Source organism: Vanessa tameamea, chromosome 7 (assembly GCF_037043105.1).
Source record: "Vanessa tameamea isolate UH-Manoa-2023 chromosome 7, ilVanTame1 primary haplotype, whole genome shotgun sequence".
In the NCBI taxonomy this organism is placed as follows: Eukaryota; Metazoa; Arthropoda; class Insecta; order Lepidoptera; family Nymphalidae; genus Vanessa; species Vanessa tameamea.
In genome coordinates, this window is record NC_087315.1 from 6,732,281 (window position 1) to 6,750,814 (window position 18,534).

General features: G+C 28.8%; 2 protein-coding genes across 2 annotated transcripts; one reads left to right on the plus strand and one right to left on the minus strand.

Annotated features, from left to right (window-relative positions):
* The first annotated feature begins 7,435 nt into the window (after nucleotides 1-7,435).
* LOC113401263 (uncharacterized) lies at nucleotides 7,436-11,087 on the plus strand. Its single transcript, XM_026641098.2, has 5 exons — nucleotides 7,436-7,700; nucleotides 8,214-8,405; nucleotides 9,281-9,419; nucleotides 10,290-10,419; nucleotides 10,820-11,087. The coding sequence occupies exons 1-5, from the start codon at nucleotides 7,563-7,565 to the stop codon at nucleotides 10,992-10,994; spliced, it is 774 nt and encodes a 257-aa protein (XP_026496883.2). The 5' UTR covers nucleotides 7,436-7,562; the 3' UTR covers nucleotides 10,995-11,087.
* Nucleotides 11,088-13,157: 2,070 nt separating this feature from the next.
* Nucleotides 13,158-17,733, minus strand: LOC113401259 (ras-related protein Rab-8A). The gene is made up of 5 exons (XM_026641094.2): nucleotides 17,318-17,733; nucleotides 16,616-16,815; nucleotides 16,357-16,449; nucleotides 15,710-15,823; nucleotides 13,158-14,950 (listed from the first exon to the last, which is right to left on the minus strand). Exons 1-5 carry the CDS (start codon nucleotides 17,439-17,441, stop codon nucleotides 14,867-14,869), a joined length of 615 nt encoding a protein of 204 aa, XP_026496879.1. The 5' UTR covers nucleotides 17,442-17,733; the 3' UTR covers nucleotides 13,158-14,866.
* Between the last annotated feature and the right edge of the window lie 801 nt (nucleotides 17,734-18,534).

The window sequence follows — 18,534 nt, forward strand, 5'->3', positions numbered from 1 at the left end:
ATATTATATTTCCCAAGAGAGTTCACAGACAGAATTTTCATTTATGTTTTAAATATTGAGTGTACGTTAAAGTTGAAGCATAACTTATTAATAATCTAAAAAATGACATTTATTCAACTGCAACACGCTAAGCACATAAGAGTCGAAAACAATCGACGAACGTACTCTTGTTTGACTGACTGACTGACTTGCTGACTTATTTTATCAACGCACAGTCAAAAGTACGAAGCCTAGAAAGCGTACATATGTTCATATATCATACATTCATTTTTAAGAAGGCATCCGCTAAGAATATTTTTTTGGAAAATTCAACTTTAATCGGGTCAGTTTAAAATCCATAAATGGGAGATGATATTTTAAATGAATTTTAAGCGTACAAAATCGGGACGGGCGTCTTGTCTAATACATAATATTTATATCCTGGCTATGCCAATGGTTAAACATGACACTAAGCGAGCTTATAAGCTTTGTTTAGTATAAATTTATGTTTTCCTCGACCGTTAGCTGCTAATTTTATTCTGGGAAGATATAGAAAAGTCCAACAAAGAAATTGTGGAATATGTTTTGTTATAAATTCGTTTTATTTCATAACACTTATTTAATTTTATTATTTTTAAAAATTCAGGACATGTTTTAGATTAAAAAAAATAGAAAAAATGACAAACCTTATAAAATGACGATCGATTTTTGTAATTTAACATTTTTGCTCAACGACATTATACAACCGGAGCGATTGTTTTCCTTTGAACCATCGACAATCGAATATTTTTTTTATCCACTTATTCTGTACCTGCCGGATAACAAACAATCCTGAATATTTTAAATTTTGTTTTAAAACTCGCTTCTAACAAATACTTATTATTTATTATATTGTATCTTTAGACAATATTTTGAACACCTAGATTTGGTCTTATGCATGTGACAGGCAACTAATTATAATAAGAAATATAATCTAATATTTCCCATGTACCTTTTTGAAATATAAATAGCCTTTGTATGCGTCTCATCGATTTCCTTAGTTAAAAAGGGCTGCTTAGGATAGGTAGCACCATTTTAGATTAAAATCACGTTGAAGACTTCAGGATAGTAGTCTGTCAGCGTATTGCCTTTGCATTATCAATTAAAAGCGTAAGTTCATTAATACGATTTATTCATATCTGCATCTAAATTAAGTCATAATATTATTATTAAATAAAAAATATTTTAAAGTGTTCTTTTAAAAAATATATTAAATTTGAAAAGTCATATTTTTTAAAAACATGGTTCGTTACTAATTTTTTTGTGAATTTGTCGAATCACGGCTCGACCTCGAAAGTGCTCCAATTTTTTTTCTATCGTTCTTTACCAGTAGTATGTAGTATTCCAAGTAAAAGATTGTGTGTTGTTATACTAAATAAAAAATATATTCGTACAAGGTAAAGTATATAAAGGGAAAATAATGTAATTAATCAATGAATATTTTTATTTCATTTGGATCAGAACGAAATTTAGGACAGAGATTTTGGAAAAGAATCATCTCTGTCCCAAATATCATTCAGCCAGATATAGTCTGGAATAGCACACAGGCTACATTTTATCCTTAAGTCTTGTAAGGGGTTTGAGGTTACTGGATAACGTCTTCGGCAATATGGTAATGTCGCTCTAACCGGTTTGCTAGAGTAGTGTATATAATCAGTGCTCTAATTAATCGGTACCATAATCACGACCGAATGTTGCAAAGCATTGCGAAGGATGTAATAATGCTAGTGATACGTTCATTCGGTGTAGGACCCTAACAACCGATGTCATACTGGTTGACTTTGCGCTTGAATCGTTTTAAAAGAGAAGTATCGTTTATAGCAATATGATTCATCCTTTTTAGGAACGCTTCCTTAGCTTAGTATTAGGGATATCATGATTGATATCATGGTATCTCGTAGTAGTATGTTTACCTAATTATGTTTCTCTAAATGAGACAATACACTAGCGATAGAAAGTGCAGCCTGCATCTATTTCTTCTATTTATCAAGAATAAATAACGATTTTATGCTGGTTTACGTAATCAACCGACTGGGACGTGCCTACTGCCTGTTGTATAATAACGTTAAGTGTTAGTTATAGGCAGAGTACTGCGTTTACATATATCATAAATTAATATGATATATTCATATTCAATGAACAAGTTTTGTTATGGAAGAAAATATAACAAATTATGTTAAATGATTCCTATGCGGTAATTTATGCTTTGGACGCAATATTTATTCGATTCAGGATTATGTTTGGAATTCTTATATGAATTATAACAACACCTCACGTCAGTGCGTTTTGCTTGCATTAGGGCGCCTGACGAATGTGCCCTTGAACTAGAATGAGAGCAAGTGACATAACATGAGAACGTGATAACTTAGGGTGTGTCGTTTTGTCTACCCACTGGACTACAGTCTAGTTTGTTGATTGATTGACAATCACTGGTCCTAAAAAAATGAAATAAAATAAAAAAATTATAAACGCATTTAAAAGATAAACCTGGTATTATTTGACTCGTCTATAGTCAATTGGATTTATGGTCTCTGGCGCTCTAAAAATAATACGGTTATTACACAAAAACACGTTATATGGACCTAGCTCACTAGAAGAATTCACGAACTAAACCGATATTTAGATATTAAAAATATAATCATATAATTGTAAATAAACTTAGAAAGGCAGGGAATAGCCACAGTCTGAAATAAATATAAATGTAATTTTATGAATGATTAGTATTTAGGAAAATAAACTTTACTAAATATTTACGGCAAATCATTTTTAATTCGGCTCCATAACATGTCACAATTTTTTTGGGTATTCAATTTTTAATCATTTGAATTATTTTAAAGAGGGTCTTTATTTGTATAAATATATCACCACAGAATCTAATCAAACTTAATATTTATATATTCTTATATATATTATCTGATCTGGCTGGCCTGGTGACAGTGGAGGCGTAACAATATACGTGAGTCGCTCGGTCAAGAATGACGTATGTACTTACCGGACACTTATGCTTCGGCAGCGGTAACTGCTACCGGATAGTGCAGTGGGACCTAGGAATCGGAGACGCGCTTAGGCGGGCCTCAAATTCCATGCGAATGCGATCCCGTGGCACCCGCCAAAGAGACGAAGAGGGTGCAGTTGGTTTTACCCCCCACACCCACTTCACGTGTTATTAGGTTTTTCCAGCGAGAACAAATAGAAAAAGGATACTCGGGGCTAGTGCCCAGGGTGGCAGATTTTCAAGAGTGGCAGGATGAAAAATTAAAATTTCTGCCCATTATCACAAATGTTTTTCTAATATATTGTAAATTTTCAGCTAATGATGAGTTATTTCAATTATTTAAAATTATTTATCCAAAAATGTATCCACTTTATGGAAAATGTATAACAGGGCCGTATTTTTTTACGCTAAGGTTGGATTTGGCTTTGCTCCTACTTTTGTGGTTTATTTGTGAGATATTGCAGCCCTTCAGCCGAATAATACAGGAACTAAAAAAACCCTTGATGATCTAGGCTGTGGGCTGTCAATGAGATTTGTAACATAGTTAACTAAACTAGAGCAAGTCAGACTATAATATTATATTTTCAGCGTTAGTACAATTTCCGTAGTGCTAAGTGATGCAAATAAAAATTTTACTTCATACAAAAAAAAAATTCAATGACTTCATTGCATTCACCTTCCGAGAAACACCACCTGCAAAAAAATAAAGTAATCGTAAGTAGAGTTGCCGTAAGTACTTAGTCAAAATAAGGAACGCTACAGGGAACGCACAACAATACGATTTTCTAGCACCTCAACTATAATACAAAAAAAATTTGCTTACCTCAGTAAAGTCTACTCTTTTTCTCAGTGCATAATATTTTTTTCGAAGTCCAAACTCTTCAGAACCTTTTTTTATTTCACAAGTGTTCAAAATTCAAACGGTACAGTTTTTTTTACTTTTGCGAAAGAATTTTAATCAAAAACAAAAATATTTGTGAAGTTACACATATAATTAATTTAGATGCATGTTTATATAAGTATTTCTTAAAGTTATATGAATAGTTAAGGTAGTGGTTGTTCTACATAAGGCATCCAGTATGTTGTAGGGTGAAAAATATATGCCTGTGTGTCTTGATTATATAACGAAAAAATGCCAGGTCTCATCCGCTTTATACCAAGAAATAATATCATATCTGCATGTTTACTTTTTAAAATAACTTTTTTGAACCTGTTCTAGCAATGAGGTTATGTTGGTCATGAGGGGATCTCTTGTCAGTGATTCCCTCGTAACCAACCAATTCATTAAAGCGTAAAAGATTCATTAGCAAGGCATCACTGCCTTTTGGACATCACTGAACACTGCTTTGAAGCTATGACTGATACGGTCATAAATAAAAATGACAAAATAAATGTGAACAATTTTGCTGTACCTATCTATACCTCTTAAGTTATTCTGCTAAAGTAAACTTTACAATGTTTCTAAAGAACATTGAAAATTTAAATTGTTTCTATAATTTGAGGAAGAATCTCTGAATTCAGCTTACCACGCGTATTTATTACATCAATATGATCCTAATTAACAATATAAATATACTGCTTGATTGAAACTAGCTTAAAAAACAGGGAATGCTGTGGAAGTTTCATATACATACTAATTATTTACTTTTAAAATAAAATGTAATGTCAAGATAGAATATTTGTGTGTATAGAATATATTAAATTGCTTAAAATATATCAATGAATATATTTTAGTAGAAAGTTGGTAAAAAATCATGCTATTATAAAAATATGTTAGATCGTTGGTACAGTCATATAAATCCGTGGTGTATGTTAAAGGATATGCCGTAGCTATTAGTAACAGCTGCTCAAAATCTCTGGGAAAAATTTAACAAAATTCAACACAGTTTCGTGCTTATACGGAGTATATCCAGACAGTTTGTTGCCTGTCTACGTTATATAAAATTTGATGAAAGATAAAATATGTTTTACCTTTTCAACCTACTACAATTTTTCAATAGTCGTACAAGAATTTTATATCACATAAATATCTACTACATACATAAAAAAGTGCAACGTTATTACGCCTGGAAAATATTAAATTATATTTTAATTTATAATCATTATTAATATTACAGTTTTAATATTGTCAACATATTTTTTGGTAAACGATTATATAAAACAGTGCTGGGTGGAAAATCTTTAATTAAGAATAACTAGTTTTATTATTTTTAACAAAATTTCATTCAAAAATAATATGATTTTGTGGTGTACACACATTTTTAATTTATTTTATACCCATATAAAACTAAGTTCGTACTACGTATGTACAGCCACTAATTTTATTCAACTACTAATGCTACTTTTATAAGTGCACTAGTACCTTTTTTTTTTATAATTATATATACCAACACTTTAGAAATGTATTGTCCTTATAGGTCCAAAATATGTTCTCGATCATGCTAATAATATAAAATATGTTTTATTTGATTATTTATTGTAACGGTAGTGTATTTTATAATTATATCAAATTGTATAATGTTCGATAGTAATTTGGTCAAAACGCATAAATATTATTAAAATTTTTAATATAACTTTTGGAAAAGTTCAAAAAACATTAAACAATTGTAATCGTAAAGTCAAATTTCGTAATTCTGCATGGTTGTTATACCTTGTAAAATTTTAATTATAATACGCGAATAGCATAAGACAGAATTGTTTGAGTGGTATTTAAACTAAAAAGTACACACGATTTTTGGCACTTTGATGTGTCACGTGGTATTCTTACATTGGTTAATGAAAAAGGGCCAAACTTATTTCAACATAACCTTCTCGAGAAAAAGTAAATCTTCAACCTGTGATCAATAACAAACAAATACTTAATAACTATTAGGCCAATAACAGTTCTCACATATAACATTAAAGAGACTGAGAATAGGATAATAAAAGAAAAAAAAACAAAAATGGTAACAATAATACATATAAAACTAAGTGTCTCTAATAAAAAAGCCAGTGAGACCACAAGTTAAAAAGTTAAAAATTACTATGTCTTTGCAAACATTTCTGTCATGTATCGCTTAACATTATTATGCTTTCTGCAGAAAACATCAAAATCTTCACAAACTTCGACAAGACTAGCAGACGCTCTTATCAGAAAATTATTCTGCCTATAAAATTTGTCTTAGCCGTTAGGACATGCAGTAGGGGCTGAAGATGTCGATTTATGGTTTTAGGTGTTATCAAATTAAGCTTGCCCAAAAGATCTGTGCAGTCAATGCGGCTATTTAATATATTTACAAGGAAGGTAATATCAGCGGTCCTTCGACGGACATTAATAAATTAATTATTCTGAGTATATCGTCGTTTGCCTGTTAACTGGAAAATAAAAATAACAAAAATGGCAATTAGGCAAAGAGATTTCAATAAGGAATGGAAAATAAATATTTAATTAAATTTGAAAATAATAATAAACCGGCAATTATAGAGGTTAGGTTGATATAAATTTGTTTTTTATTTTTTTTTTAATTTTGGGACTTTTGTCCTACACAGGTTCGTCAGTCGCATTGTCCCTTCTTCCTTTTTTCAAAACATTATCTATTATTAATAGCCCTTAAATAGAATTCCAAGAGCATCCTAGCAGATTCTGATAAAGGGTCTGATAGAATACTCTAAACAAATCCAACATCGAACAAACATTCTTTTAAATTAGTTAAGAGTAACTTTCTTTGATTCTGAGTCTTGCCACATTCCATCAACAAGTAATATAGATCTTCAAAACTTCCACACTTATCACAATTAGGAGAACCATTTTTTTCATAGGAAACCTAATACTTTTTGATGGGATATGTCCGGACCTAAGACGATGCGCTTAGTAATATATAACCCGTTTATTTTAAATCTGGCAATACAAGGTTTGCGAGGAGGCTCACTTTGCATGGTACCAAATTCCCTTAATCTTAGATATTTCATTGAAATACTCTTTCCAATTACAATAAATCTCTTTTTTGTACTAAGTTAAAACTTCAGAATAATCTGGTTGTGTGTTAATTTAGAGTTGCTTCTTTTGCTAAACGGTCAGCCTTCTCATTCCATTATAAATTTGTTTAAAACTTTAAACTTAACGCTCTAAAAACTGATAAGTTTAACCTACCGTGTATTGCTGTGTTCCGGTGTGCGAGGTCATCCAGCCAGTTTAATTGTACAAAGAAAATAAAATTTTAGATCCTTTTGCCGGCGTATTGATATTGAGCATTATAAAAGTCATTTACAGACTTTACATGTCAGTATGCCATTTGCTCATCTGTCTTATTTTAATTAATTACAAAATAAAATTACGTTTTTTTATTTTATAGCCTGTATCCAGATCAATTATGTAAAAAATAAAAAAGTTAGGTAAAATGTCAACTAGCTAGGTGACAGACGTCTATGTCTAGTCAGTAGTCAATAAACAAACACTTGAATTATATGTATTTCGTAGTATTTATTATTTACATTTATACAAATATTGTTAAAAACATATTTTGGTTCATATTATAATTATAGTTACCCAAAAAAACAATACTTTAGTCTAATGTGGAAAGAATTACAAAAATCGCCATCATTTTTCTTATTGTTTAAAAAAGAATGTAGATATCATATTATAATTACAGATTATATCAAAATATGGGAAATTTATTACTCAGAAGATACTTTTCTTAAATGCCTGAAGGTAAAATCGATCATTTTATCAAATACAGCATTTTGATTTTGTTATTGTAGTTGATTTTGTATTACATTGATTTCGTATTTTTATATTAAGTTAGTTACATTGGTTAGGCATCAAAACGTAGACTATCCTTCCTTAGAATGAATTCTAAGGAATCTTGTTTCCTACCAAATTTCATCAAATTCAGTTCAGTGACACACAGCCACTTTTGCATTTATAATTTTAGTATAAACATACTCATAATGTAGGTCTATCTACTTATTTTCAATATTCTATCAACAACACTACTTTTTTGTTGTGTTTGGTTTGTGAGTTAGTGAGCTAATATTATTCCCGAACTTGATGGTACAATGTACCATCATGTTGCACAATAATATACCAATAGCCAATGGGCTATTTAGGTAGTTATTAATATTTCTTACACTACCAATGGCTATGGGCAGATAATCTCTCTAAGCTATAATTAATAAAAAATACATTATGGTTTTAATGAAAACAATATTTGTAAAATTGCAGGAATGTAATTTAGGCTTAGAAATTAATACACTGGAGCTCACTGAAAATGGAACCCAAATGCTTCTAAATCCTGCAGAATGTAAGAGTTTAAATATATCACATAATGAGTCATTACTTATTGTGTCTATGACTAGGTTTTACGGTTACCCTTTACACCTAAGAATTGAGCTAAATGAAGGATCTCATGAGTTGGTAAGTGTTAATATCTAAAATTAAAAATATTTGGAACTGATTGACATCTACCAGTATCCATTTAAATTTAGTTGAATGGTTTGGATGCATTTATAGCCAATTTAAGTTCATCATTTTATTTTATTTTATTTGTCATATATCATGGGTGGCTTTCTATGCTTTCAGCAGCTTAAGAATACTATAGTTTTTTGTGACTAGTTAAATTAAACTTTCAGCTGATCAGTTCCAATTATAAGCATATATTTAAAAATTATCTTGGCAAATGTTCTATTATTTATACTCTGTTCTCATTATCACCATGCACAATGTGTATTGAAAATATAAATTAAACATAATCAATGATTAGAGAAAAGAATTATAATAATTTTTTTTAACTATTATATAATAAATAATAATTAATAAAACCAATAAATAAAATAAAATACCTTAATAAAATGAGTACCAAAAAAAATCTTTATTTTTCAATAGTACTGAGGCGGCTATAGTGACTTGTCTATATAGATTACTTGATTACTAATATAACAATGAATAAGCATATACTGAATCCATACCAAAATAAAAAATTATTCTGTATGTATTGCTATTTTCAATAAATAAATTAAATTTTCATTAAATAAATTATAAAAATTTTAATTAATCCCTATATACACACTTCAAGCCCTGTAAATAGTAATTAGTATTGTAGTTCCAATGTTGTTTACACCTTTAAAGACACTTCAAATTTTACCTATATCAGTTGTTAATTTTAAGTGCTTAGTGATTAGCTCACGGTGTAACTATTTCAATACGTAAAAGAAAATTTTAAAAATTAACTCTGAAAAAATACATACTATTATTTTCTTTCTTAAAAAACACAAAAAATTTTTTAATTCCAGTTTTTCCAAGAAGTTACTCAACAACTGCTGAAAACAGTAAAAGACTTAAAATGTAGTGAAACAAAATTACGTAAACTGCTTACAAAGAAAGATGAAGAAATTGAAGAATACAAATCATTAGGAGGCAAGATACGATATAGTTAGTATTATTATAAAATTTATTTAAAATCTTGAAGTTACATTTACACACTATTACACCTGGGACATCCAAGAAATACCAAATATAAAATTTACTATATGTTCAACCAATAGTTAGTTTTTATATAAACAAGATATTATTAAAAGTTTAAAATAATCATAGCAAATCAAAAGAACAAGAAATGTTATTTAATATTTTGTATATTTCCATATTGAAATACCTTGAACAATGCACCAAATTATCATATTTATAATTTGTATAATTTATATTGCAAAATTATGTTAATAAATGTAGAACAGTTGTGCCACTTTAAAAACACAAGTTACAAACAAAAGTCACATCATCTATCATATTGTAAGTATATTTCTATACTTCCATAAAATATTTGATTTTTTTATTTCAAAAATATTTTATGGATTTGTTTTATTACTGAGGTAACAGCATGACTTAATTTGATAGAAAAAATAATTTGTTCTATTTTGCGGTTTTTTTTCTTCATTTTAATGATAATATATTGTCAACCATAGCAATTAAGTCTCCTTTGCGTATTCTCCATCATATGTGACATTGGCAAATTATTTGTACCTGATTGGCATAACTATAAGCCACTAAACTTATTACAAAATATATAATCAATTTTATCAGGTTAATTAGAAGTTAACCAAACCAATTTGAATCATTGTTGAACCATTCTATAAAATAAAGTTTAATGTTAAAAAATGTCAAATGTAATATCCTTCAAGCTTTTTCAGCACAGAATTTAATTATTATTTGTCCGGTTTTTAAATATTACCATAAATATTTTTTAGTATAATTTTTTTGTAACATTTTTTGATGGTATATAATAGACTTATAATTTACCATTTACAGCTGCACTTCCTCCTTATGATGATGAAACACATATGCAAACACATACAGAATATGAAAAAAATTTTGGGGAAATAGAGATTTCCAATACTATTCTAGATAGAATAGTTAATGTTCCTAGACAAAGTACCAAGTAAGTTTATGTTTAATATCTTCTAAATGTAAATAATTTCATAACATAATTATTATACAGGTTTTATTAGTTTATTTACTGTTTTGTTTGAATTTTAAGTAAGCAAGTTTAACTACATGCATAATAGTCATAACATGTTAATCATCAACATAGTGTCTAAAATTTTAAAATAAAGTAATCATATAAAATTTTACTATTCCTATAAACAGATAGATAATTTTGAAAATTTTATTTGTACATATGTTTCTCAATATCATAATGAAAATATATAACATTATGATATATATATATATATATATATATATTATAATAGCCTAACCAAAAAGTTCTATTGCTGTCTAAGACAATGGCAGAAATAATAAACTACTACTATTTTTAATAGTCCTTTTACTAATTTCAGTGAAATAATGAGTAATAGTGAGAAAAATATTAAACAAGAACCTCTTTCACAAGAAGATATCTCATCAAATGGAACAACTAGGGGATCAAATGATATAAAACAAGAATATATAAAGAATGAAATAACTCCAATAATTCCAACACGAACCAAGAGAAAAAAAATGCTGAACATTTAATGGAATATTACATATGAGAAATGTCATACTAAATATTTTATTTTATTTCTTAAAACCATGAAATGTTAATTTATTAAAATTCATATATATATATATTTTTTTTTTTTTACATTAATTCTTTTACTTAGTGATTCTACATTGAAGAATTTTTGAATTGAACACTAAACTTTTGCAAAATTTTTGTTATCCTTTTTATACATTATTGCACTCAATTTTATTTTTTCCTAATGTTTTGACAGAGTTGCACCTGCCGTGGCGTGACTTGACTTTAGAAGCAAAAAAATATGATTTCATTCCATTTTTAATTATTTAAATTCCTAGTATGGTAAAAATAATAAAGAAAATTGTTACAAGTAAATGAAATTGTAAAAAAAATACTTGGTGGTTTGTTGCACAAATAGACTACAACACAACTAAACTAGATAGGCTTTATAGGCATCATATATTTTAGCAAGAAGTAGCAATACGTAGTACCATTGTTTATTGTCTATGGTTTTAGGTGGAATTGAGCCAATGTCATTACAAACACAAGGGATGTAACAACTTAATTCCCAAGTTTGGCGGCGCATTGGCATTGTAAGATATGTTAAAATGTTACAGTGCCAATGTCTATGAACAACTGGTGACCACTCACCATCAGGTGGACCATTTACCCATCAGTCTACTAATTTTATATTAAAAAAAATGTATAGTTCATTTATAAGGAGGTACAATGAAAAACATAATTTATAATAAAATTTTATTGATAATACATTGAACTAGCTCCAATTGTGCCGCTGGAATTACAATAATGTAATCCATTGCAGTTTTTTTTTATAGGTATTAAATTAATCTATAGTATTAATTTACTTTATGCATTCATGTATATAATAATGAAAAAAATATATAAACATAAGTAATTAATTGTGTATAAAAAGTATTTACTAAAAATATAAATTTGTAATCGGAAGCTTCATTGGACTCTGTAATTTGGAATTTGTTTTCTTATGAAGTATAATTTAAGAGTAATCAAATAATTCAATACAAAATGTTAAAAAAAATCATCAATTTATGTTATAAAATTTGAAAAAAAATTGTTATTAAAACAATTTAATTTATTTTTATTGCCGTATATTTGTTTGTTACTCAGTATAGTATTTATTGTGATTTATAAAAATGAGTGTTTATAATAATATGTTGCAGACAAAACTCACCACAACATGGATAGTACTAAAGATAGTCAAGTCATATGTTAAAATATTTATGTATACATACTTTATTCAAGTAAGCTCTTACAAATATATTTGAGTTATGCATTATAAAACATATTTATTATCTATGTTAGGGAAATTAACAAGAAACTGACTCGATCAAACTATTTGTTGTATATGCAGCTACTATTTACAAAGCTGAAGTTTCACTGATGCCAGTGTCGGTTTGATATTGTTAAATTATTTAAATGTTTGATTTATTTTTCATTCTCTAAACAGCATTTGTTGATTGATGACCTTGAAAATAAGAGCATAGTGATCAGAAGAGATTGAGTCATTTGACTGGATCATTTGTTTAATCAAATTGTGCAGAAACTTAACTTTTTTGGTTCATAAATTCAAATCATTTGATAAAAAAACATTAATAAATAAGGCATATTATTCAAAACAAAATTAAATAGATGATAAAAACCATGGAGCTAATACAACTAACATAATTTATTTCAATTGTTGGAAAAGAGTACCTATTGAGTTTATTGCCGGTGGTAGTTTTACTTTTAATATAACTCTGAATAATGACGATTCAAAAGTGCTTGTAAGTCTACTTGAATAAAGTATATTACGATTTTTATATTATATGCATACCTACATACATAGTTTGATTTGTAATATACTATATGGAATAAAATTTCATTGTTTGTATGATATTTATTGACATGCACGTATTCTAATTATGAATGAATAGTTTTAATTATAATGTAATAATTTTTAGTAAATTGACTTTTATTTACTATTATCAAATATTTCTTGAATGATTTAAAATAACTTATTAAATTACAGATTAAAAAATTAAATGGAATACCTTATTTTATAGAGTTAATTGAGAAATGGAATTTGATATCGTAATTGGAATAACCTAACCAGTATTTTATTTAAACATTTTATTAAATCATGATAATAAACTGCACATGTTACATTTTTGAATTAATGATTTATTCCAACATCAATCATTTACATAAACTGAGTTCCAATGCCATCACATTATTTATAACTCTATCGATACAATATTTTTTATTTTAATTTAAGAAGTTTAAAACTTTTTTTTTAAGTTAATTAAATTCGTAAAGTGTGCTTCTTTTTTGAGTCCTTATATATGTGAGCAAATCGCGTCGTTGCGTAAGCTATATGAGTATAATATACTATACTATTAATAACGATTTAAGCCGTACAATTTAAGGCTTTTGCCGATATGAGATTCTCTTTGCGATTTTTTTAACTAAGAGGAAAATATCTAATAATATTTATTAAGAGTATATAATTAATATTACTGTTTGAAAATAAATATGTGTCTTAAGAAGTAGTATTTTCCACAGTTTAAAATAAATTTAATATAAATAACTAATGCATGTTTTTTTTAACAAATTATTTCCATCGTATGTTATCGTTTACCGATTTTTTTAGTGTCGGTTTTAATGTTATTACTTAATACATTTAATTGATTACTTTCTAAACTTTTAATTGAATACTACAAAGTTAATTGCTATAGTTTATACACGCAAAAAGAGCACACAGATGCATAAAGCGTGAATACAGTCTATTCAATAGCTAGAATCTCAAAACAAATGAATTTGTTTTATTAAATCGCAAAAATGTTCTCGAATAATCAAAAAGCAATTACTTTGATATTCATATAGTTAAATGACTCAACATGCTTTTTTATTATTAAACATTTCCTTGTCTATAAAAAGCTAAGTACTTAATCCGAATTACCGTAATGGTCAATTTCGACGTTCTATTAAATCTTTGTTTTGTTTATGGTTGCCTAACCTTACATACCAATATTCTCAGATTATAAAACAAAAAGCGGATGGAGCGCGCGGAACATTATATCGAAGAAACAAAAGAGAATGCAAGTTTCGGTGTGCATTAACAATTTATATATTATGCATAATGTATCTAATAACAAAAGATACGTCGTCGTTTCGCACTACCAGGAATTAGCATTCCTTCATTCACTCCATCCGCATTTTGTTTTATAATCTGAGCCAATATGAACTTTATTATCTCATGCAATTCAGTTCCATTTCCAGTTTTAATCGAGGAATATATTTGCTCGTCTACCGAATGACTCGAGTATTTGTCTACAAGTAATAGGAATGAAACTGCAGTAGTTTACAATAACATTACGAACACTTAAGGTTGATGTATCATGTAGTGCCTAATAGTAAATAGTTTCTTACTAGTTATACACTTTACAAAACGTCTTACACAATGGAAGACGAACGGCTCATTTATTAATTGAAGTCTAATGGATATTCCTTGAATAATATCTAATTTTTTAAATTGCCCGCTGTTAAAGCGCCTGTTGATAATAAGTTAGCAAATAAAACAATCTATCTGTTTTGAGATTCTGACTCTATGAGTATCACATCTACAAAATTGAAAACATTCTACTGTTTTTATTTCACTATAAAAATCCCTTTTTATTTAAATATACGTCACTAGCAAATGTTTATTCTAGAAAATCTATCGTTTGACTATTACGACTTGAATGTTTCGGTTTCGAGTTAAATCCGTCGCAGACTGGTTTACTAGTATAAAATTGTAGATTTTCCTACGTAGGATGTATTCGCGAGCTGACATAAGTGTAGATTTATTATTAATATCATATTCTGTTATCGGTTAACAACTACACTTTGACACGTCTGTTTCGGATTCGGAGGCCTTTATTACGTTGTCCCTTTCCTTCAACTCGAAAGCATCAGCCTGTAATTAAAAGAAAAATATGTCGTTGGTACCAAAATGTATGATAATAACACATAAGTATTCAATTTGACACGTGATCCATAATTGATGTACCTAATGAAGTGAACAATGTAGAGAAACCGAAGTTCAAAATTGCTTCGACAATTTATTATTGAAGGTACTACGTCTAGACTCCAATATTTTATAGGAGTCAAAAGTATATACTATAAAAATTCATTCAGAGGTGAAATTCATAGTAATATTTGAATTCTTATTGTGTTATATTAGAGTTAATTGCATGTAGGTCAATAACATCTGACATCCTATTTTTTACCCGTATATTTCATAATTACAAAGAAAGGTCTACCGATTTCTCTAAGGTACGGATATTCCCCTGCGTGAGATTGTCGTGTATCGAATTACACGTCCAATCTGACGCTTAGGATGTACCAGCGGACGAACAATACCATCCGGTAATATAATGCGCTTGAGAAATTAAATTCGACCACACAAGAAATGTCCGTTTTCGACAGAAAATTGTTGTATAAAAGTAACATACCAAATGCAGTAAGGTTTTATGGATTGAATTACTTCTGAATGTGTAAACATAAAATTGATTTGGATAACTTCTCAATATGTAAGCGTATGATCGATACTGAAAAACTAAAGATAATTTTATATGCTAGTGGTGAACCAATTCTTCTACTTGCATTGAAGACTTTTATCAATAGGCATTTCAGTTATCAAGAAAATGTTCAATTTTAATACTCAATTATTCACCTTGGTCTCTCGATATTCTCGTATTTTTCTGGCTAAAGTCAGGAAAGCTTCTTCGATGTTAATGTTGCTTTTACAAGATACCTCGAAGAATGGCATGTCAAAATCGTCAGCAATCTGAAAATAAGCAGGATTTAAATTTAATTTGAATTATCTCCAAAATGTTACCAGAAACATCCATCAATTCGGTCAAATAAAAATGATATTATATATTCGGAGGTAACGTACAAGTACAAGAATAAAATGGACTTAATAACTTAATCTTGTTTTTAGAGGAGTAGATGAGGTTATCAAATTATTAATTTAATCAGTGGTGGCAAGTCCACCGATGAAATTACTAACTTCTCCGGGGTAGGTCGTTTTATTATCTTCTAAGAAAATAGTCATAAAATATATGCTATTTGACCTAAATAATGCATATCAATAAAAAAAATAATACGTTATTTTTCCTTTGGATATTTTTTTCCCTAGTACACTTAAGCACGTACTGACAGCAGTAATATACCTATAATATATTATATAATGTTTATTATGCGATAATTTTTCTCCGATTTGGCACCCTTTTAAATTAATCGCCCTTGACCTATTTAGAAAATGATATTAATAATAATAATTAGGGTAAAAGAAATAATAAAAACAAAATATAATACCTTTTGCCCTCGTTCCTTGGGAACTGCTCGATGATTCTCGTGTACATCACATTTATTGCCAACTAAAACTTTTATCACATCCGGAGAAGCATACTGAAAAATAAAAATGTTCAAATGTGTAATTTTAATTGATGTATCTACCATGTAACAACGTATTACGCCTGCAGTTTCTTATTCGTTGCTAAATACTAGAATATATATTTTGCTATTAATTGCTTACAGGAATGAAACAACTAAATAATAATGAAATTTCACATACCTCTTGAATATTCCTTAACCAATAAGATAGATGATTAAAAGATTCCAGATTGGTAATGTCGTACATAAGTATGATACCCATAGCACCTCTATAGTATGCTGTAGTCAAAGTTCTGAATCTTTCCTGACCAGCCGTATCCCATATTTGAAGTTTAATGGGCACTCCGTCTAGATTGATTATTTTTTGCTTGAAATCAATACCTGGAAAATTGTTACAAATATTTGTTGATAATTTTATATCAATCGACATAAGTATGTATAAAGCCATTTTGTTTTTTAATATTTTATTCAAATAATTTCACATTAAAATAAGTTAGTTTGTATTTTAGAAACCAGACATTGCGTTTTACTATAATTAACTCAAATCATAAAACAAAAGTAGACCCTATATTATACGTCTACACCTAACTGCAGTCGGGATATAATTTATGTTTATAAATAATGAAGCTTACTATATAGCCTATTTGCCATAATCCATAGCATTTTAGTATAATTATTGGACCAGTACCTACTTAATATAAATGTCTATAAATAATAACCCGAACTATTGTAATGAAGTAAGTAATTACTTATACTTAAAACACGATGGCAAGTATTGTAGTTTTCTTTGTTCTCACGAAACTTGAAATTCGTAATTATAATTTATAATCTCAAATAAAGCGAAACAACAGCTGACCAAGCTTAACATAAATATATCACTTACCTATAGTAGATATGTAAATATCGTAATATCTCTCGTCACAATATCTGTGCACAATACAAGTTTTTCCAACATTCGAATCACCCAAAACTAGTAACTTATACGTTGCAGAAAAATCTAAAGCCATAATTTTTGTTTACTTTGTGTTCAATACGCGGGTGGTCGCTCAAAACATCGGCCGAACTGTCAAAGTGAGAAAAATCAATGATGACAAGAGCGCATGTGCAGGATCACCCTTGTCTTAAAACAGTAACTAGTAAGATAATGCCCCCAGAGACCTGGGTTTTCCTTGCAACTGTCTATACCTACAACGACGGTGCAGCCAGCGTATCGAACGACCTCGTGAATATAACTTTTTTGTGTTCCATTCTAATAATGTTAACGTTTTAGGCGTTGCTTCGCTTTGGCAGCGAAGTGTATCGAATCAAAAAAAAATGTATTATTCAGTATGAATGTGTACTGTGATCGCATGGATACATTTAATATTGTATTTTCATTTAAGACATATTTCACTGTCGCCTCCCGGAGCCTATTCAGTTATTATTGTACATTAATATAATTAATAGATGTGGTTATTTATATATATTTCCGCAATAAAAATATTATTCTGACAGAATAAGTTTATTATGAAGGCATGATAAAGCACAAAAATAATTAGCATTCCCCTCGCTAGATTGCGTATCAACGTCTGAGTGTGAACCTTCCGGGTGCGGTGGGTGTTGTAGCTACATTAAGAGTTCCATTTATTTCATTTAAATCCCTTGCATATCTGACTGCTACATCTTGGTGGCCCCTGTACTATGTAAATAGCTTATGTTCTGTATTAATGCGCCCACTTGGCTGAATTGAAGATCACTTATCAGTCTTTGTTGGCCACTCTTGGGTAGTCTTGTCCTTTTTTTGAGTTCAAGGTTAAATATTATTGTATCTTTAATGGCCTTAAACTGCATAATACAACGATTGAACACGAGTCATCTGTAAGTAAGTTAAATGATTATTATTTAATTAAATATGTTTAAGACAATAAATATTGCTCTGTTGTTTACATTGCATTCCAGTGCGTATAAAATATAGCCATCTGTTGAACGATAATGCTTCCTTTGTCTTGACTAAATCTCTCGCGAATCAAAGCAAATCTCTCGCATTAAAAAACATAGCCTTTGTCATGAATCAATAGTAGATCATCAACAATACAAACCTAAGTTTAAAAACTAAAGCCT